Here is a 22,443-nt window from a genome sequence, read left to right as displayed (position 1 = left end):
TGATGGATCTGGGTTGAAATCTACAAAAAAAATTATGGCAGCCTTTAATGGCTATTTTATAAATTTTCCAGATGATGCCTTTCACACTTTAAAGAGGGCAAGTGTCAAGAGAGAATGACAATCACAATAAATAAAGACAAAAAAATACCCTTTAAAACTTCCATTGATTATCACTCCTCCCCCACTGTTCTCAACTCTCAATTAAAGTATGGGGAGAATAACATGCTGCTTTATCTTTAGAGAACCACAGAACATTACAGCACAGAAAGAGGCCCTTCTAGTCTGTGCCAAACTATATTTCTGTCTAGTTCCACTGACCTGCACCCAGCCATATCTCTCCATACCTCTCCCATCCATGTATGTCCAAATTCTTAAATGTTAAAATTGAGCACACATTCACCACTTCAGCTTGCAGCTCGTTCCACACTCCCACCACTATGTGTGAGGAAGCTCCCCCCTCATGTTCCCACTAAACCTTTCCTCTTTAACCCATGTCTTCTGGTTTGTACCTCACTTACCCTCAGTGGAAAAAGCCTCTCTACATTTACTCTGTCTACACCTCTCATAATTTTAAATAGCTCTATCAAATTTCCCCTAATTTTTTCATGGAAAAAAAAGTCCAAACATGTTTAACCTTTCCCTGTAACTCAGTTCCTGAAGTCTGGGCAATATCCTAGTAAATCTCTGCAATCTTATTGATATCTTTCTTGTGGTTAGATGACCCAAATCAGCAAATACTCCAAATTTGAGCTCACCAATGTCTTATACAACTTTTCCATAACATCCCAACTCCTATACTGAAACATTGATTTGTAAAACTCTAATTCCTCCTCAGTTCCCTGAACTGAGATAGAAACATGCCAACAGGCCTTGTTAACTGGCACACAAACAACTTTCAATTCATGCAGGTTCCAATTTCCTGAAATATACTTAAGTAGGCATGGCATTGAAGGATGCTGTCCTAATGCGGCCAAATGAGATTAGTGTACTGTACAACTCTATGACTAAATTACTCAAAAGTTTCAGTTCCATTTATCCACTGCACAAAATACCCCAGGAAGGCTGGGTGGGGAGGAGGTTGGCATCTTTCCAGAAAGTCTTATTAGGACTTTCCTCATTAGGTGGTATATCTGAAGACGATGCTTTATTTTTTCCCCCCTTTTACCACCATGTTTCCTGCTTTACAGATAATTTCCCTTTAAATCTTCAGTGCATTTGTGATGGTACTGTTTCAGTATGTTTGATGAAGTAAATTACATCAGACCGGTACAAGATTAATTTCACAAAACCTCTGCAATGGCATCACCTCGATTTTACTCCTTCCAAATAATTTCAAGGTTTATTGGAAATAAGCAGTTTGATCCTCACGTTGGATTATGAACCTTGCCACTGACTGGACAATAAATGGAAGAAAATAAAAAGAGTTATAGGTTTTTTGGTGAGGAATTATTTCCTTTCTTTCTCAACAACGTTGGATAACAAGACCTACTTGTTACTTTGCTCTCCAGTTCGGTACAGGAATGCATTTAAAGTTGCTCTCAGATCCTCACTGATTTTTTCCTAGAAGAACATGAGGGGAAAAAAAAAATTGTGAATAAGGCCCCCTGTCCAAATACCCAAACAAACAAAAAATTCTGTACTAATAATGAATGCACATTTATCAACTAGCAACAAAACTGAAGAGCGGCCAATATATATAGTTTCTAAAAGGGAAGAATTGCTTCAAAAAAGCTACTAAAACTTTAAATTGGACAAAGCTGACTACCATGCAAAAGAGAAATACACCAGCAATTATAATCTGGTAAAATGTACTAAAGTGTGAAATTACTTTAGGTCAGTGGCAGGTGATCATTCAAGTATTTAATATGGTACAGAAACAAATGTACCAACAGTAAAAAGATAAAATCTCTCTTTATCTTAAAACTAGATGGATAACTAAGAAAGGTAACAAACATTAAGTTAACAGAAAAAGCATTGCAAAAGCCAATGCAGGTAGTACAGATCGCTAGAATTGTGGAAAATAACAAAAGAACAAACAGGAAATGGAGAAACAGTTTTAAATAGGGAGCACTAAAAGTCAGCCTAGAAAATTATTTATTTGGAATAAAGGTGGCCACATGGTCCTTTTGAAAACTGATGACAGATTTTAAAAATGAATAGATGACATGGTGAAGAATAACTTTGTATCGGCATTTAGAGAAGAAAATTACACATTAAACCAGCCAAGGAAAACCAGTAAGAGTCAGATATTCAAAATTAATGCAAGCAAAATGACAGTAATGAATCAAACAATTGCTCTGAAAAATAATATATTTCCAGAACCATATGGTTTTCAGTACTTAGCTCTTTAAACTCAAAATATGTGCTCATCATTCGACTATTTAAAGCAAAGGAGAAATTCATTCAATTCTGGACTAGTTAGTCAGCCTTGGTCTTTGGGAAATTGCTGGTCTGTAAAATGACTGGACAACTTTAAAACAGTTTCATTAACCAGGATAGGTTGGTGAAAGGTAGGTCATACAAAAAGAACCTTGCTGAACAAAATAATCACAAGACCTATCTATCGATATTATTTTTATGGACTTTCAGAAAACAAATCAAAATGGAAGCTGCAGTAAGAATGGTGGATAAAGTTGAAACACACGACATTAAAGGTAAATTTTGATTTGCCGTTAAAGTTGGCTGTACAGCAGAGGCCAGTACTCAACGTGGCAGGATGTGATCAGCAGCCCTGGAAGGGCATGCATTGGGTCAAGTATTGCCCGTAATTATTAATAAAAGGATGGAAAGCCTTGCACAAATGCATGGCCTGGATAACAGGTGAAAACTGTCAGGTCAGGCTTAACACACAAATCATCCATGATCTTAATGAAAAGAAGTCAAAACGTTAAATGACCTGTTTCTATGGTTTTCTCCCAAAACTTTTTATATACACATTTTAACTGTTTATAGGGCACATGGAGTTTTTCATCGTTGTTTCCTAAACAAGCTGCACTGCCACCAAATTATTCTCCCCAGAGCAGTTTCAGTGACAGAAAAAGTTGCATTCATGCTCCCACTTAATTGGAGATAAAAAAAAAACAAATGCTCTTTTTCTTTTCATACTTTATTAAACTTTCAAAGTGAAGTTGTGACATACACAAGGCATGATAATACACTAGCAGACTTATCCAAAATTCTCAATCCCAAGTTTAACATTCTGGGAATGAGGCTTCTCATCCATATCCAGTTACTAATGGAGGGGAATTGACCAGTCTGTACCAGCTTTTTCTATGATCAAAAGGTCCATCCTCGCATTGAGCAAACTAAGGCCACACAGATGTGGATATAAAGAACAGGGACAGGAATATAACATTTACCGGTAAATAAAAAACACTGGCGCAATTGAAAGGCATTTCAAAACAGCCTAAAAATACAATATGCTCACAACTGATTAGGATCAATATAAAGGCAGCATTTTCACATTCATTATTTTGTTTCAAAAAATTCAAAAGTGCACAAATAATAAACTTACTGTTGCTCTCTTTCGAAGGAATGCATCTGCCTCATCCACAAACAGCAAAAGCCTGTGCACAGGACACAATTTATTCCATTGGTTTCAGACAACTACATTGAAATATTTAAATCCAAGACAGAAACAGTTCATTCCTCTGTACACATGCCTCAGAACCCAACAATGTTGATCCTAGAACAAATTGTTCTCAGAAGATAATTAAGTTGTACCTGTATTTTTAAGATAGGCCCATGTCAAACAAGTGTAGGACTGATTCACTAAAACTGAAATGATTGATTGGTGCCGACACATAATGGATATGGATTGTCCCATATGTTATTAAAATTATATGTCCACTGCTCCAAATTAAGATCTCAGTGTTGGTAAAATTGCTGCTTATATTTTTGTTATTTTATTTATTTGGCAGTCAACCTGCAAGCAAATAGTAAGTGGAATAAGTGAAACAAATATTGCAAAGGTTTGGCAGCAAAAATAAACGCAACCAGAGGAAAACAGAGTACAGCAGCATCACTGCCATGTAAATAGGTGGTCTACAAAGCAGGACTGCGCATATAAAATTTAATTCCAAATTACTGCCTGAAACACAAGATATAAAATTGGCATCCTTAAATAACCTCTAGTTACTCAAGATGCTGTAAAATTAACCAAGAGAGAACAGAATTATGAAAAGGTGACTTTCACAACCCTTCATCCCTAGCCGCCAAACCGACATAAACTCACCCTCTCCGGCTCGTGGATGCCCAATCGAAGACTTTATGCATGGCGGTGACACCTTCACGCCCCATTGGGGCCACATCACCACCTGTCATGATAGCGTAATCCATGCCGGAATGTACAGCTAGTTTCTGTCAAGAAAAAGAAATGTGACAAAGGTAAAGAAGAAATGTGACAAAGGTTAAGAAGATCCAATTAGTACTGGTCTGGAGTATCAGCCTACTGAGGGAAGACAGCTGCCGTATACTCAATGTATTCTGTGTACCCCAGTCCTTTCCAATGTGCTCACAAACACCTTTTAATGGCCTGACAGACTTAATGGCCTGGATCCTCCAAATCATTTAAATGAGAAAGCTTATGCATGAAGTTTTAGACTAGTTTAATAGCAACTGTAGATTTAGAATGGCATTTAACATTAGTCACATGGCCTGTTTCCACTCCATAAATGGTTATATGGTTATGGTTATAGTCATCATCTGGCCTTATTCTTCAAAAGTGGTTGCTTACACATGCCTAGGAGTGGAGGCTTGGTTTATGAGATCATTCCACATACTTTTGAGATCGAGGACAAGTACCTTGGTGATGGATTGGGGGGGGGGATGGGGGGGAGGAGCTGTCTTTGTGCCACTGAGTGCTTGTCTTTAGGCTCCAGTTCCTTTCTTCTTATGGTAGCAGAGTGAAGAGGGCATGACCTGGGTGGTGGGGGTCCTTAAGGATAGAGGCTGCTTTCTTATGGCACTGTCTCTTATAGATGTCCTTGACAGAACTGAAGTCCGGTGCCCATGATGTTGCTAGCCGCGTTAATAACTCTGGATTTTTTTTTCTTGGCCTGAGCATTGGCACCCCTGTACCAGACCAACCACGGTACACCTGCAGAAGTCTTTGGTGACATACCGAACCTCTTCAAAAAACCTCAAAATCTAGCCACTGATGAGCCTTCTTCGTGATTGCATAGCCATGGAGCCTGGGAAATGTTGACAACCAGGAATATAAAATTTTGTCCCTCTCCACTACTGAGCCCTTGATGAGGACTGGATCAGGTTCTCCTGACTTCCTCCTGAAGTCTACAATCATTGCTTTTACTAGCACATTATATCTGCGTCATTTCAGAAGACAGATCGGTTACTTGAATACCACTTTCCTGTGCTAATCCCATGTACCGTTTTAGAGATATAACCTATTTTTGTAATTTCCCGTCATATTTTAAGTCTACTTCAAGCTACAAAACCACAAAGTGCAACATGTCATTGAAAATTCATTTTCTGCATCCACACTTGAACTTCTTGGTGCAGTCAGTGACGAACATGGTGAAAGGTTTCACCAGGGCATTGTGACCATGGAAAAGCGTTATCAATGCAGCTGGAATCCATCGATGCTGGCCGACTATTGTTGGACCCTGACACGAGAGGCATCAGATGCTGAGTGCAAACGAAAATCAGCAGCAAAATATTTTTAGGTCAGTTGAACTAATGCAATGTGTCATTAAGCGATTAAACATGCTAAATTCAATTAAGAGCTAATTTAATGTTTTTCCAACTTCCTACGTGATACAGCAAATCTGAAATAATCTTTGTATTCACCTTGAAGTTGTCTATCATAACTGCAAACTTTTGAAAAAAATTGATGTCCAGTGTTATTATTACCCACTTCATTACCCTATTACTTCCTACATTTTCCCTCACCTAAGCAAAACTACTCAATCTATCCATTCTTTAGTTTAAAGTCCTATCAACAGCTCAAGCTTTTACAATTTTCTAGGTCACTGGTCCCAGCCAAGTTCCAATGAAGGCCATAGTGAAGCATCTTCCTTTCCCCCTTATACTGGGGCCAGTGGCCCATGAATGGAAACCCATTTCCCCATGCAATCAATTCTGTCCTCATTGATATTGTGCCAATTTGAATGCATCGTGTAGTGTCCGATTACCAACTCTTTGGTGGTGTTTTTTTATTTAAAACTAAATTGCTAATTTCTCTTCAGCAGAACTCCTTCCTATTGATGTCACTAGCTCTTGCTTGGTCTGTGACACAGAAATATTCCTCGTCCACTCCCAACGAGTCACTCAGCTACATTACATCCTTAACCTTGGCACTGAGCAGGCAACATAGCATTCACCTCTCGGCTCACAGCTACAATAGATCGTTTGCTCAGAGAGCCCTGGCTGTCTATCTGTTCATTTATTTATTTGTTTTGTTCACAGAGTAAAACCCCTGTTATCTGGAATTCAAGCAACTGGCAACCTCAAACAACGGGCAAAAATAGAAAATAAATAATTAAAATGAAAAGGAATAAATAACAATTTAAAATTGTAAAAGTAAATGTTCTCTGAAGTAACACATAAATCTTTAGTGAAAATGGGAGCAAATATTCAGCCAGCAGAGTGCTTGGTTGTGCTTTGCTCTTAGCAGCTGTTTGAATAAAATGGTGTCGCCCAGGATGAAAAACTGGTTGATGCCACTCACCGCTGGGGAGACTTTCTGATTCTTGATTAGTAACAGTCTTTATCAGAATATTATTAAGTATATTAGTAAGGCTCTACCTGTAAACAGGAGGGGGGGGGGGTTAATTATCTATAAATGTTATTGCTCATCTTTCAGGTGGCTCTGTGGAGGGGAGGAACCTGCAGATGCAGCTACGGTTAAACGTTTTTACAGAATATGACTGAAAATAATGTAAAATGCTTTAAGGTTTGTATATTCATGCAAGTATAGTCTAGTATTTTAAACTGCTTATTCTTAATGTAGTTGCATTGGTTAGGCATCATAAGTCTCAAGCAACCAGACAACTAGCTTATACAGCATCTACCAATTCCAAAGGTGCTGGATACCAGGCGTTTTACTGTACAAAGCCACAAGATTGTCTTTACCTCAAAGTCGCTTTCTCAAAGTTGACGCTCCGTGGAGAATGCAATCAAGGCATTTTCGCACAGCATTCAGTGCCCAGTCGTCCAATTAGAACCAAATTCCTGATTTTATATTCTCATAACAAATTCTTGCATCCATATGAACAATCTTGTCGTTGTAAATTTTGGCCTCCCACCATTGGAAGTACTGTAGCATCACAAATGTCACGACATTACAATACTTGGAGCTTCAAATGATCATTGTGATTTAAGATCGAACAATGGGAAGAAAGAGTTAAGATGTACACATAGAAGCAAGATTTTTGACATCAGACGGAAACCGTTATATCAAGAGTAAAGTTAATGCTGTTGCATACAATCAGATTAGTTTTCTGGCTCTACTTCAAGGACCAGTATAACTGATTCAGTTCAGGTTTTAAGCGAGCCACTGCAGTGTTATATAAAAAGAATGATGTTTTCTAATTATAGCCCCATGACTCTTCAATTTAAAGCTAATTTTCTTTTTTGCAGTTACAAGTGTTGATGCAAGTCTCCACAAGTGAAGTGATAAAACAGCCGGGCCATTTACAGTGCTGTTATCCTGTGAAAGTCTCACAAGTAGAATCACTGTATTTATTAAACGAACAAGTGAGATATTCCTGTTGGTGTTCACTTTTCAGGCGATATTACTAAGTATCTGCCCTTGGGAAGAAAATATGACAACTCAGCACAGTGAAAAACTGACAAGGAAGTACCATACAGCAACCACCACTGCATTCAGCAATCAAGTTTCATGCAACTCATCTGATTACATACAAAATTGTTAACCCAGAATAATACCACTTGCCAAGACTGCATTCTGAGCACGTTCCCAAACACCTTTAGACAGAGCCAACACAAATAAAGTGAAACTCCTGTTTAACTGGAATTCAAACAACCGGCAACATCAAACAACTGGCGGAAAAAAAATTGCGGAAAATAAATAGGTAAAAAATATTGAAGTTTAAAATGGGCACGCTTTGCCGTTAGTTCGCCAATCACACAACAAGCAAACCAAAAATTCACTTATCTGGTATCTACCAATCCCCATAGGTGTCAAATACCAAGATAATGTAATACTGACATGGTCTTTGCCCTCAGACAGCAACAAGAAAAGTGCAGAGAACAAAACAAAGGACTCTACATCACCTTTGTTGACCTCACCAAAGCCTTCGACACCGTGAGCAGGAAAGGGCTTTGGCAAATACTAGAGCGCATCGGATGCCCCCCAAAGTTCCACAACATGATTATCCAACTGCACGAAAACCAACAAGGTCGGGTCAGATACAGCAATGAGCTCTCTGAACCCTTCTCCATTAACAATGGCGTGAAGCAAGGCTGTGTTCTCGCACCAACCCTCTTTTCAATCTTCTTCAGCATGATGCTGAACCAAGCCATGAAAGACCTCAACAATGAAGACGCTGTTTACATCCGGTACCGCACGGATGGCAGTCTCTTCAATCTGAGGCGCCTGCAAGCTCACACCAAGACACAAGAGAAACTTGTCCGTGAATTACTCTTTGCAGACGATGCCGCTTTAGTTGCCCATTCAGAGCCAGCTCTTCAGCGCTTGACGTCCTGTTTTGCGGAAACTGCCAAAATGTTTGGCCTGGAAGTCAGCCTGAAGAAAACTGAGGTCCTCCATCAGCCAGCACCCCACCATGACTACCAGCCCCCCCACATCTCCATCGGGCACACAAAACTCAAAACGGTCAACCAGTTTACCTATCTCAGCTGCATCATTTCATCAGATGCAAGGATCGACAACGAGATAGACAACAGACTTACCAAAGCAAATAGCGCCTTTGGAAGACTACACAAAAGAGTCTGGAAAAACAACCAACTGAAAAACCTCACAAAGATAAGCGTATACAGAGCCGTTGTCATACCCACACTCCTGTTCGGCTCCGAATCATGGGTCCTCTACCAGCATCACCTACGGCTCCTAGAACGCTTCCACCAGCGTTGTCTCCGCTCCATCCTCAACATTCATTGGAACGCTTTCATCCCTAACATCGAAGTACTCGAGATGGCAGAGGTCGACAGCATCGAGTCCACGCTGCTGAAGATCCAGCTGCGCTGGGTGGGTCACGTCTCCAGAATGGAGGACCATCGCCTTCCCAAGATCGTGTTATATGGCGAGCTCTCCACTGGCCACCGTGACAGAGGTGCACCAAAGAAAAGGTACAAGGACTGCCTAAAGAAATCTCTTGGTGCCTGCCACATTGACCACCGCCAGTGGGCTGATATCGCATCAAACCGTGCATCTTGGTGCCTCACAGCTTGGCGGGCAGCAACCTCCTTTGAAGAAGACCGCAGAGCTCACCTCACTGACAAAAGGCAAAGGAGGAAAGACCCAACACCCAATCCCAACCAACCAATTTTCCCCTGCAACCGCTGCAACCGTGTCTGCCTGTCCCGCATCGGACTTGTCAGCCACAAACGAGCCTGCAGCTGACGTGGACATTTACCCCCTCCATAAATCTTCGTCCGCGAAGCCAAGCCAAAGAAAAGAAAGAAGAAAAATGCACGATTTGAACAGGCGCTGAAATATTGAGAAAAATGCATAGTTGGACTCACCAAACGGAATCTGCTTTCTACCCTAACCTTGATTCAAAGAATTCTGGATTTTCCTTCCTAATCATTGGCTCCCCCCCCCCTAAAAAATACTCTCATTACATATCAAGCACAGCATAGTAAAAGTGAAATCTTTTTTGCACCATTTGTGACAATTCAGCCATCTTACTTTTCTAGAATAAATCACTGCTCTTTTTAAATTCTCTTTACTAGTGCTGACATTTAACAGCTCAAATAGTAGAGAATGCAAATGCCACAGGGCCAGAGCTGACTCACTACCAGTGATCAACATATACCATCTACGCAAGAGGAAATTAAAGGATCATTTCAGTGTTTGTACAGAACATTATACTTGGCTATAAATTAATTATATATATATATATTTTTAAAAATTGCATTTCAACCAGCCTGTAGCATGTCATTCTCACTTTTTCTACAATTAATTTCAAAGTTAAAAAATCTCTCTTTACAGTATGCTAGAGGCCAATCCTGCCCATTTAAACCAGTGCCGTCCAACCACTTAAGAGAAAAAAATTCAATAGAATGTGGGCTTGCATAGTATCTAGATTTTATAGTAGCAGACACCACTTCCTTTCTCTTCACACCGACACACAAGTAGACAAAAATAACCTTGTATTCAGCTTGCACAGTATGAAGAGTGCATTTTCCAATTTTAAGTAACCCAACCCAGAGTTCCTTTCCCAGTCCCACTCATCCAACTACAATGCCCCTCCTCACGCTTTGCCTTTTCCTCCCCCTCGTAACATCGACTCATCACCCTCCCTCACCTGGTTCTTCTTTGCTTTCCTCTGGAGTTTATGTGACCATGAGCCTTTCCTTCTTCAGCCTATCCCTTATTTACCTTCATCGTTCCCAAACACTCCTCACTTCCATTTACTGTCCATCTTCCCTTTGCATTCATCCCGATGTAGGATTTTGACCTGAAATATTGACCAACCCTTTGCCTTCACAGATCCCGCTTGACATGTTGAGCTCTTCCAACAAGTGAAAACACAATGCTGGAGAAATCCAGCAGGTTAAGCAGTGTCCTTTATATGGCAATGGTAAAAATACATCAACATTTTCAGGCTACAGGTATTGAAAAATGTCGGTGATGTATTTTTACCATTGCCATATAAAGGACACTGCTTGACCTGCCGAGTTTCTCCAGCATTGTGTTTTTACTTCAACCACGGTGTCTGCAGATTTTCATGTTTTACTTTTGAGCTCTTCCCACAGTTTATCTTTTGCTCTATACATTTCTATTCTTGCAATTATATTCTTTTCTCAACTGAAGCTTCCACCCACACAAAATAGAACAAAACCGACAGGGGACAATGAGTGCAGATCACACTTTATCATATAAGTGACTCATATCTCTGATATTAAGGTCAAATGTAGTAAGTCATCTATCCTGGGTGACGTGTTCAAGTGAGATCACCTACCCTTTTACAGAGAAATGTAAAAGATGCTTGGGCATAATTCAATGTTGATGCTGATAACTTGATCAATGCTATTTAAGACAACAAATTAACATTAATTGATCATTGCTCTTTGTGGAACTCTGCATTCATCTATATTGCAGTGATTACTTTATCATAAATTATTTGATTGCAAAATACTCTGCAGCATCCCAGGGCAGCATGTACAGCCTTAATGTTGTGACTTTATTTTTCTCTCTATATTGCAATTTGTTTACATTTCTTTGTTTGTGTACATGTAGACTGAGTACAATTTTTTTGCCCTATCAGTAAGTGGTAATTCTAACTCGTCTGTAGAAGAAAAGAATCTCAGAATTGTATGTGATGTCATACACATACTCTTGACAATAATTCTGAACTTGACTTGATAAATGAGCGAACCATCATCATGTCTATACTGGAGAGGTTTCCATTTACAATCCACAGATATGGAGTATGGGTACATCAGTGCTCAAAAGCCACAAGTGGGAAACAACACTTGTGGCATGGTTAGTGAAGTGGTTAGCACAATGTTATTACAGTGTTATTACAAAGTTCCTCAACATGGTTATCCAACTGCACGAAAACCAACCAGGTCGGGTCAGATACAGCAATGAGCTCTCTGAACCCTTCTCCATTAACAATGGCGTGAAGCAAGGCTGCGTTCTCGCACCAACCCTCTTTTCAATCTTCTTCAGCATGATGCTGAACCAAGCCATGAAAGACCTCAACAATGAAGACGCTGTTTACATCCGGTACCGCACGGATGGCAGTCTCTTCAATCTGAGGCGCCTGCAAGCTCACACCAAGACACAAGAGAAACTTGTCCGTGAACTACTCTTTGCAGACGATGCCGCTTTAGTTGCCCATTCAGAGCCAGCTCTTCAGCGCTTGACGTCCTGTTTTGCGGAAACTGCCAAAATGTTTGGCCTGGAAGTCAGCCTGAAGAAAACTGAGGTCCTCCATCAGCCAGCTCCCCACCATGACTACCAGCCCCCCCACATCTCCATCGGGCACACAAAACTCTAAACGGTCAACCAGTTTACCTATCTCAGCTGCACCATTTCATCAGATGCAAGGATCGACAACGAGATAGACAACAGACTCGCCAAAGCAAATAGCGCCTTTGGAAGACTACACAAAAGAGTCTGGAAAAACAACCAACTGAAAAACCTCACAAAGATAAGCGTATACAGAGCTGTTGTCATACCCACACTCCTGTTCGGCTCCGAATCATGGGTCCTCTACCGGCATCACCTACGGCTCCTAGAACGCTTCCACCAGCGTCGTCTCCGCTCCATCCTCAACATCCATTGGAGCGACTTCATCCCTAACGTCGAAGTACTCTAGATGGCAGAGGCCGACAGCATCGAGTCCACGCTGCTGAAGATCCAGCTGCGCTGGGTGGGTCACGTCTCCAGAATGGAGGACCTTCGCTTTCCCAAGATCGTGTTATATGGCGAGCTCTCCACTGGCCACCGTGACATAGGTGCACCAAAGATGAGGTACAAGGACTGCCTAAAGAAATCTCTTGGTGCATGCCACATTGACCACCGCCAGTGGGCTAATATCGCCTCAAACCGTACATCTTGGCGCCTCACAGTTCGGCGGGCAGCAACCTCCTTTGAAGAAGACCGCAGAGCCCACCTGACTGAAAAGACAAAGGAGGAAAAACCCAACACCCAACCCCAACCAACCAATTTTCCCCTGAAACCGTGTCTGCCTGTCCCGCATCGGACTTGTCAGCCACAAACGAGCCTGCAGCTGACGTGGACATTTACCCCCTCCATAAATCTTCGTCCGCGAAGCCAAGCCAAAGAAGATTACAGTGTCAGCGCAGACTGTAAGGAGTTTGTATGTTATCCCCACATCTTGGGTTTCCTCCAAAGACATATGGGATTAGTAGATAATTGGTCATATGAGTGTATTTGGGCAGCACTGGCTCGTGGGCTGGAAGGCCTGTTACTGTGCTATATCTCCAAAATTAAAAAAACTTATTGCACACAAATGCCAAACAATTCCATTTTCTCCAACATTAATATCCTGAATGCTTTAATGTCCACCATCACCACCAGGTGTTTGAGAGGCTGGTCTTGGTTCACAACAACTCCAGCCCATAAGCCAGACTTGACCCAATTCAATTTGCGTGTCGGCAGAACCCATTTATCATCTCCACCTGTTCTTCAACCCTCAAGACATGCACCCTTCTAATTCTGCTTATCCCTGAATTTAAAAGAACCACCATTGGCTTTTGGCTTTCAATGCCCCCTCAACCTTTCCATATGTTTTTATGACACACATTAAAAGTGACCTCAATGCCCTACAAATATGCTTTATTTGAATACTCACCTGTGAAGTGCCATAGGACATTCTGATACATTTAGAGAAGGAGTTTATTTTTAGATACAAGCTGCTCTTGCTATTCAGAGAGGAAATAGAGGGATGTGAATAAATGCTGGCCTTGTCAGTAACATCCAAACCAAAAGGACAAGGACTATAATTGCTAACAGATGAGTTAGAAAAGTTAAACAAATTATTATATTAATATTATGTGTGGTTGGGCTGTAAATCCTCAAGGCACTAATATATTTACTTTTACAGCCCACAATTAAACTGCAGATTTAATTTGAATCTCAGGGCTAATGACAAGGACATGATTCACTGACTTCACCTGACAATTAATGTTAATATAAACACATTTTCAGGGATCATCAGTTGAAGGGTGGTATGAGGGGGAGGGTAGAAAAGGCATGGGAGTATTCCTGAATTTACTGACTTCCTTACCAGTAACTAGTACCTGATTTTAGAGGCCAGGACGACAGCTAAACATCAATACATTCAGTAATTATCTGCAGAAGCTATAGAATTATTTTATTCAAGGTAAACACTGTCTTAGAAAGCAACATGCACAAAATTCACAGGAATGCCTTAATGTGATATTACCTTGGCAAACAGGGTTTTCCCTGTACCTGGAGGTCCATACATGAGGATATTTCGGTATAGTCCTTTGTTACTCTTGGTGTTTCTAGTTGCTATAGCAATATCTCTAACACGTTCCTCCAATTTTGGCTATGGATAGAAAAAAGAAAAATGGGAAGAGAAAAGAATTTCTACAAAATACAAGTGAGAAAAAAAACCAAGATTCAGCAGAATTGCAGCAACTCACATTAAGCACCACTCCCTCCAGCGCATCCTGCGGCTTGCTCATCAAACGTCTACCGACCTGGAGGTAAAAATATTCAGCTCAATTTTTGCAACTCCTTTACAGAACCACAATAAATGCTCAAGTAAAAAAAACATTATTACAAAAATAAGGGATATTCATCCTTCGCTGAACTTCCATATACGTTAATCTGCAAGACAGGAGCTGGAGAAAAACAATTTTAACGTGGTGGTTAATGCAACGCTGTTACAGTGCCAGCAACCAGGACCGGGATTCGAAACCCATGCTGGCTGCAAGACGTTTGAATGTTCTCCCTGTGTCTGCATGGGTTTCCTCCCACCATCCAAAGTAAAACTTGGGCTTGTAGGTCAATTGGGTAGTACGGCCTCATGGGTTGAAAGGGCCTGTTACTGTACTGAATGTCTCAATTTAAAATTTAAATTGAAAATGGTTGGTTTACCAAAGTTAACCCTTTCCCACCTCCACCCCAAAATAGCCATTAAATAAACTTCACAAGTTGAATAGTCTGTGCAATTTAATCCTGAATTTCCTCACCTCCAGACCCCAATCAGTGCAGATTGCCATGAACATCACTTCCTCAATCTCCATCAGAGATGCATACTTATTCCCCTGCTCTGCTTGATAACACCATATACAAATTTGATGACGATACCACTGCAGCAGGCTGCATAAAAAGGGTCGATGAGTCAGTATGCAGGAGGAAGATTGAAAACTTGGATGATTCACCAACTAACGACAACCTAACACTCAATGACACCAAGACCAAGGAGCTGACGGTGGACTTTAAGGCAGGAAAACCAGATCTATGATCATTGGGGTAATCAGAGCTGGTGAGCAAATTTAAATTTATGGGAGTCACCATCTCAGTGGGCATTTCCTGGATGTACCCATCATACTAATGCCATCGCAAAGAAATCACGTCAGCACCTCTACTTCCTCAGGAGTTTATTGAGGTTCAGTATGTCATCAGAAACTTTGGCAAATTTCTGCAGACGTGTAGTGGAAAGTGTGCTGGTCAGCTGCAATGTGGGAGCACCAATACACCTCAGTGGAAGACCCTGCAAAAGTTAGTGGATACAGCCCAAACATCTACACGGAACGCTGACACTGGAGAGCAGCAGCAATCAAGGATCCACACGCTCTGTTCTCGCTGCTACCATCAGGAAGCAGGTACAAGTGCCACAAGACTCCTACAACCAAGTTCAGGAATAGCTACTACCCCTTCATCAAATTCCTGAACAACAGACATATTCAGAGACTTGTTGAAGGATTCTTTATTACTGAATATTTATTTTCTGTATGTGCATAACTTCTTTACATATTCTTTTCAACTTACAATCAGCTCCTTGGTCTTGGTGACATCGTGTGTGAGGTTGTCATTTAGCCAAGTCAATCTCCCTCCTGTATGCTAACTCATCAACTCTTTTTATACAGTTTTTAATCAGTAATTAAAAATTCTGCCTGGCCTTCAGTGATGTCGTACTCTGGCAATAAATTTGAACTGTGTGCTCTCAAATTATTAAGGCATTGTGGTCATCCTATCCATAGATGTGAAAAACTAAGCACATCTGACCAGTTATCACCCTGTGTTCATTAATAATGTAAAGCCATCTTATTAGCATGTATGGCTGTACAATCTTCTCTCTGTACACAACCACTTCGCAAATAATTTAAATATTATTTTTGCACCCTTTCTTCAAGTGAAATGAAGCAAACCATTCTTATTAAATGATCCTTTTCCAGGGGTTCACAAGGGTGTCAGAGAGAACTACAATTTCCTGCAGCTTTCTCAAATGGTCCATCTTCCACACCCTTCTAGCTCAGTACGGTTTGGAGTCCTTTAGAACTCTTTTACAGTTTGTGTATCAGTGTAGGTCTCAGATGAGAGTTTAATTTTAACATCACTGGGAGAGAATCACCAAATGAAAAAATAATTTTTGAAAACTACAGTATATAAATAGATTCCAAAGATCTCTCAGCTGAACTAAATGCATACACCCTCACTATCCAGCTCTGCAGAGAAATGCATTATTTCATCTAAAGTATTCCGGTGCTCAAAAATACTTATCAATTGCTGGATAGCTTCCAAGTTGATATACATCTAAATTACTAGTAAGCATTATTTCAGAGTACCAAAAAGCTACTGATATACTAACTATTCATGTACGTGAACCCTTCAGTGCAGTACTGAGTAAATGCTGACCCCATTTTAATATCTAATTCCAAAAGAGACTCAGGTGAATGTAACAAATACAGGAGTATTCTGGTGCGGAGCAGATTTGTAAATAGTTTGCTTTATTCAAGAGCTATTCAGATTTTCACTTCCCTGCCTATTTCCCAGAACACTGTAAGCATTTTTTTTTTTTTTTTTTTAAAAAGCCACACTCTTAAGTGCATACATTTGCACAATTCCTTTTGAATGCTACATCTCTGGTGTTCATGCCACAATGTTTCCCTCTGTCAACAGAGCACAATACCAATTTATTTGATTATCAAAACACTGCTCAATAAAAGGAATTTGGGCACAAGTTCCTTGGGTGCAGCACAAATGCAAGTCTACTAGAAATCTTAAATTCTATTGATGAGCTGCCCTTTTTATCTAATGCAAGCAAGTGCAATGTAGGAGCTAGAGGACAGCAGTGACTGAGGAGGTTGGGCTTCATTATGCAGCCAGTCCTCTGGGTTCAGATACAGAAAAAAGTACTCTCTGTTGTACCATCATTCAGGTCTTATCTTTCTACTTCAGGAAGTTTACCAGTTCTCAAATTCTTGCCTCAAGCTGCCCTACCTTGACTGGATGTTTCAATGCTTCCACTAACGTAATGCGAGAAGTGTCTCGAACCAGGGAAGGCTTTCCCAAGCGAGCCTCAATGTATCGCCCAGCAACTCCTGTAGCATTCCTGGCTGAATAAACACCAACAGCCAGCAGGGTTAGTCCAGCCACCTGAGAATAAATTTGAGAAAAGGCATGTGTGGTGCATTCATGAGCATCGCCAAAATAGACAGGATCATCATTAAACAATTTATACTATATGCAGGCAATTTTGGAAACCATTTTGAAGAAACATTCAAGAATTTGGCAAGCATTTAAATTTTTTTTAAAAATTAGGTCACAACAATGGGTACCTGGACCAAGAAGCCTACATTCCTATCCAAACATTGCTTTACTCTAGAATTTGTCATTTCTACACCAAACCCACAATCAATTATTAAGTCCTGTGCAAAAATTTCATATCGAAGGGAAAAAAAATGAAAATCCGGAATATTCATGAACTCCACAATTCCTCCAAATGCTGACCTGTTGCTTCTAGAGAAATTGTTTGCAGCCACTTATATGACTAGAGTATGACCATAAGGGAATACCACTTCTGGGGGAAGTGGGGGAATGAACAGTGATGATACCAATTGAGGCGGTACAGTTAGAGAGGCGGTTAGCGCAATGCCTTTACAGAGCCAGTGATCGGGACTGGGGTTCGAATCCCATGCTGTCTGTAAGGAGTTTGTACGCTTTCCCCGTGTCCGTGTGGATTTTCCCTGGGGGGGGCCTCCGGTTCCCTCTCACCATTCAAAAAAGTACCGGGGGGTGTACATCAATTGGATGAAACTGGGCGGCACGTTTTTGTGGGCCAAAAGGGCTTGTAACGATGCTGTATGTCTACATTTTAAAAAATTCAAGTGTTATGTTAAGGAATGCCAACAGTTGGGCCATGAGCTCTACCAATGAACAAAATAGAAACTAGCTGTCTGTTTGGTCACAAGCAACCAATGACTGCACTGACTGCTAATCAGGGCAAAACGTTAGCCCTCCACACAAAGTGGCAAGTTATGGTATATTGCCACAAAATCACATTTACAAATTTAATGGTATTTCTCCATGTTTGGCATACACAGACGCATTAGACTAAGGCAACAGTGCTCCTAAATCCATTTAAACTGGACCAGTAAGATGTATGGAATTTACTTTAAAAAAAAAATGGTGAAAACTCACTTTAACCTCTAAAATAATTATCATAAAGCAGATTAACATAGAAAGAGTAGAAATGCAAATATATGAACCGCAGCTCATCACAACTGTGAAGGACATGGAATGATCCATGCACTTTTCTAAATCTAATCTTCAGAAATATAGTGAGCAGTTTTACTGTAAATCCACGAGCAGTTTGGGGCACTGGCTGCTGTATGACTGTGTGGAAAGCTCATTGCCCAACTTTCACCTTGTAGCTGGGTTGATCAAAAACCAGAGGAAAGAAATACTGCAGTTTCCTGCTTCACCTCCTGTCACTTACTGTGGCTGTGACTTTGTCCCAGTCAGAAACAAAGGCCCGGAATCCTTCTCCAAACACTGCCCCAGCTGTCCTAAGTGAATGAAAGGATAAAATGGATCAGACATCACACAGATAGAGACTACTTGATGCTCCAATGGAAAAAGAGTCCCCTTTCTCTTGGAGAAAGCAGAAAAAAATATTACAAGTCAGATTCTAATGAACCAACATCAAAATCAGCCATCAAACTGTTATCGCAGAGTGAGGCAATGCTAACAAGCCTCTAAATTGATATTCAGCCCTGAAGCAAGATTTCCACCTGAAACATTGCCTCATGGATGCTGCCTGATTCGCAGAGTTCCTTCAGCTTGTTTATTGTCAACAATGTACAGGATTTCATGTCTGCAACCAAGACCACCCATTTCCACTGTATACGATTGCTTTCCAGATCAGCTCATCTGCTAAATAAATCTTCATTCATGCTAATGGTCACCTCAAGACTAACCTATGGAGTCACCGTAACCTATTTTCTGCAATTGTCAAGCAAAATTCTATCAAAGTCATAACTTGCATTGACCTTTTCACCCACCATTCCCGTACACACTGACAAATGTCCTGACCCATACTAGATTTAAAATTCTCCCTCTGATTTTCAAATCCATCCATGGCCTTGCTTGCTCTATGCTTAAGTTCATTCCAATAACTTTGAGAACTTGTCAACCATTCAGTTCGGGCCTTTTGATTGCTCCCATGCTCCACTAATGCTGACATTACCTTCTCTTACAAAACCTATTTCAAAACTTATTTTTAAGTCATAGAAATGGTACAGGTCTTTTGGCCCACGAGCCCTTGTTACCCAAATATTCCAATTAATCTGCAACCCTCGTACGTTTTGAAAGGTGGGAGGAAACTGGAGCATCCAGAGGACACTAAGCAGGCACAGAATGTACAAATCCCTTATAGACAGAGTCAGGTCAATGGCACTGTAATAGCATTGTGTTAAATGTTACATTAACCATGCTGCCCAAACTCAGTATTTCTTGCATTGGCTGGGAATTGACCAGAGTCTCCCGTATTGCAGGCGAGAATTCTACCCCTGAACCAGCATTGCTAACTATTGAATAAAATGTTCTAAATTGATGACCTCAATCACTTAGAAAGATATGAGAAGCAAGCGCCCGAGTTGTTAACCCAGCCTGCAACATCAGGCACCAGATTTCACTCCATCAAGGATATCTACATGAGGCGGTGTCTTAAAACAGCAGCCTCTATCCTCAAATAAGCCCACCATCCTCTTCACTCTGCTGCCATTAGGGAAAGGGCACAGGAACCTGAAGACGAGCACTCAGCGAGACGAGGACAGCTTCTTCCCCGCTGCCATCAGATTCCTGAATAATCAATGAACCAAAGACAGTGTAACTGCTATTATTATTTTTTTAATCTATAGTAATCGAGTAAGATAGCTATAATATGTATGCTTGCACTATAATGAGGTTGCAAAACACTGAATTTCAAGACTTGTTCATGATAATAAATCCTGATTCTGATCATCAGGACCTTTGTGTTTCTTTTTAAAGCATTCCCTGTATTTCAGATGTTGCTTTATGCTCCTTTCACTGGTATTTCCTTTGCAATGCACTGGGAGTCCTCTTAGCAATCAGGGAGAATTTTCAACACAAGGACCTACGTGGTTCAAGACGAAATCTTGGCCTACCCACGTCTGGTTGGGCAACAAACACTGACCTTGGAACAGGAGAGGAGAGCTTGTTTAGATTGTGGTGGGGCCACAATCACCGGTTTACCCTTTGAATTTAATATTAAACTATTTCATAGCCATGAAGTGTTAACATTTTGCACAAACCATGAGTCACACTGGCCCCATTAGACATTCAATGCCAAGACTTTAATCACTATCATTATCACCCATATGAATGGGTTCTATTAATCTGCAAAATGTTACTGCATCTGGTCTGGTTGCACAGAGAACAGAAAAAAACAATAGGAAAGAGTGAAGTGCTGACTCGGGTGGGAAGGAGAAAAGAGGCAATCAATCCCATTTATTGATCAAAATCTCTTTCACCTTCTACCTAACACTCACTTGATAGAATCAAGAACAGTTTGTCGGTGCTCAGCAGCTTTCAATCGGATCTGTTCTCTGATGAGGTCAGCATTTTCTCGTTCTACTTTAGCACGAGCCTTGGCTTCAGCTTCAATTCGCATCATCTCATTCTTGTGGCGGAGCTCCATCTCATGCTCGACTGTACCTACACAGAGAAGTATCAAATAATCCATTTCAGGAAAGAAATATCTGATCAAGATGGCAGCCCGTGTGTATCGCGAGGCTCAGTGCCTTACGGGATTTTAGAAAATAAACTTAAATCACAGCGGTGAGTGGTACTGCACTCACATTGTACTGTCAGTACTTTTATAATTGTTTGCTCAATGCACTTGTTTTTATTTGCATGTAGTTATTTGTATATAGCACTTATTTTTAAATTCTGGCTGAATGCTAATTGTATTTAATTGGCTTTGTATTTTATTTGGCACAATGACAATAAAGCTGAATCTAATCTAAAACACACGGGCCTTATTATTTGTTGATTTTGATTTGTATTGGAAAGCAAAATATCATCCACATTTTACTGAGAACTTGCGGCTTTGGTTATGGTATAAATATCCGACTGAAAAGTGGTAAAGAAACAGAAAACCAATCACTTAATCGTAATAGGCAGTGATTGATACAGCTCCAATAAATGTTAGGCAAGAGTATAGATAATTCCAAATGTGCTTTTACACCATTCAACTCTAAACTAAATCTTCGATTCATCGGATTAATCATTTGATATACAGCCCAATGACAACAATTTATAAAACATACAACAACAGTGAATTTGTGATCAAAAATTATACATTTCATCTTGATTTGTTTAAAAACTTGACTGATGCACAATAAGACAAGTACAATCAAAACATACAATGCTTTTGGGGTAGTGAATGAATAAATATGGCTTTAAACAGATTACTAGTTAGCCATTAATTCATTATTATTATTTTTTTTTTTTTAAAAGGCATTATAAGATGCACAGACCACAAATGTGGGAAAGATGCTTCAACATTTCTTACTTGTACACTTTTCAAATATCTCCTACTCCACACACAAATAAAATGAACTAAATTAGAGCAAATAAATTTAACTCACCTATCTATCAGTATGATGTACATTCCTCTCAAAAGAACCCCCTTGACCAACACGAGAGCATGCACACAGCTTATTAGAGGATCACATGCACATTCTTAATGCTATCAGATCAATGGAGATATACACATTCATAACCTCACCAGATTATTGGAAAGAGGACAGGGGAGGGTAGAAGAGGATGCAGCCTCTGCTCATTTACTCCTTCCCACCTCAAACCCAACACTGAACTGCCATCTTTTCTATTGGATCAGCGATGCTCTTCATTAACTGGAGATCTTAAGCATTTTACCTCTCCGCATAGATTCTTGTTTCTGTACAGATTCCTCTTGTTTCCTCAAGTTTTCTTCATTTAACAGTTGCTAATAAGGGGGAAAAAAAGTCACTATTTGAAATGACAATGCCAGTATTTGCATCCAATATCACTTCAAGCAAAGCAATGAAACATTTCTGTGCAAGATACAAGGCAGGGGTGCATTTGTATTGTACAAATTGGCTAAATGGACTTTTTAAGTGTAGGTCAATGCATCCATTCTTCTTTCGTCAGGTTGCTGCCAGGAATGATATTTATTGTCCTTTCTTGAACCAAATAGCTTACCTTCAGATGAAAGTTCAGAAAATGAACCACATTTTACGAGAACCAGGTTAATCCAAAAT

The 22,443-nt window shown here is 40.3% G+C and overlaps 1 protein-coding gene across 2 annotated transcripts in view; it reads right to left on the bottom strand.

Annotated features, from left to right (window-relative positions):
* Positions 1-22,443, bottom strand: part of atad3 (ATPase family AAA domain containing 3) — a 69,679-nt gene that overhangs the window by 29,880 nt on the left and 17,356 nt on the right. For both annotated transcript variants that reach the window (XM_069918794.1, XM_069918795.1), the window contains exons 5-13: positions 22,079-22,148; positions 20,689-20,854; positions 18,615-18,684; positions 17,117-17,272; positions 14,311-14,367; positions 14,088-14,213; positions 4,235-4,359; positions 3,515-3,566; positions 1,490-1,560 (exon numbers count right to left, since the gene is read on the bottom strand). In XM_069918794.1, coding sequence (XP_069774895.1) covers positions 1,490-1,560; positions 3,515-3,566; positions 4,235-4,359; positions 14,088-14,213; positions 14,311-14,367; positions 17,117-17,272; positions 18,615-18,684; positions 20,689-20,854; positions 22,079-22,148 — 893 coding nt within the window. The remainder of the gene's footprint in view (positions 1-1,489; positions 1,561-3,514; positions 3,567-4,234; positions 4,360-14,087; positions 14,214-14,310; positions 14,368-17,116; positions 17,273-18,614; positions 18,685-20,688; positions 20,855-22,078; positions 22,149-22,443) is intronic.

This window comes from Narcine bancroftii, chromosome 2, assembly GCF_036971445.1.
Source record: "Narcine bancroftii isolate sNarBan1 chromosome 2, sNarBan1.hap1, whole genome shotgun sequence".
NCBI classification, from domain to species: domain Eukaryota; kingdom Metazoa; phylum Chordata; class Chondrichthyes; order Torpediniformes; family Narcinidae; genus Narcine; species Narcine bancroftii.
This window is presented reverse-complemented; position numbering and strand designations above follow the sequence as displayed.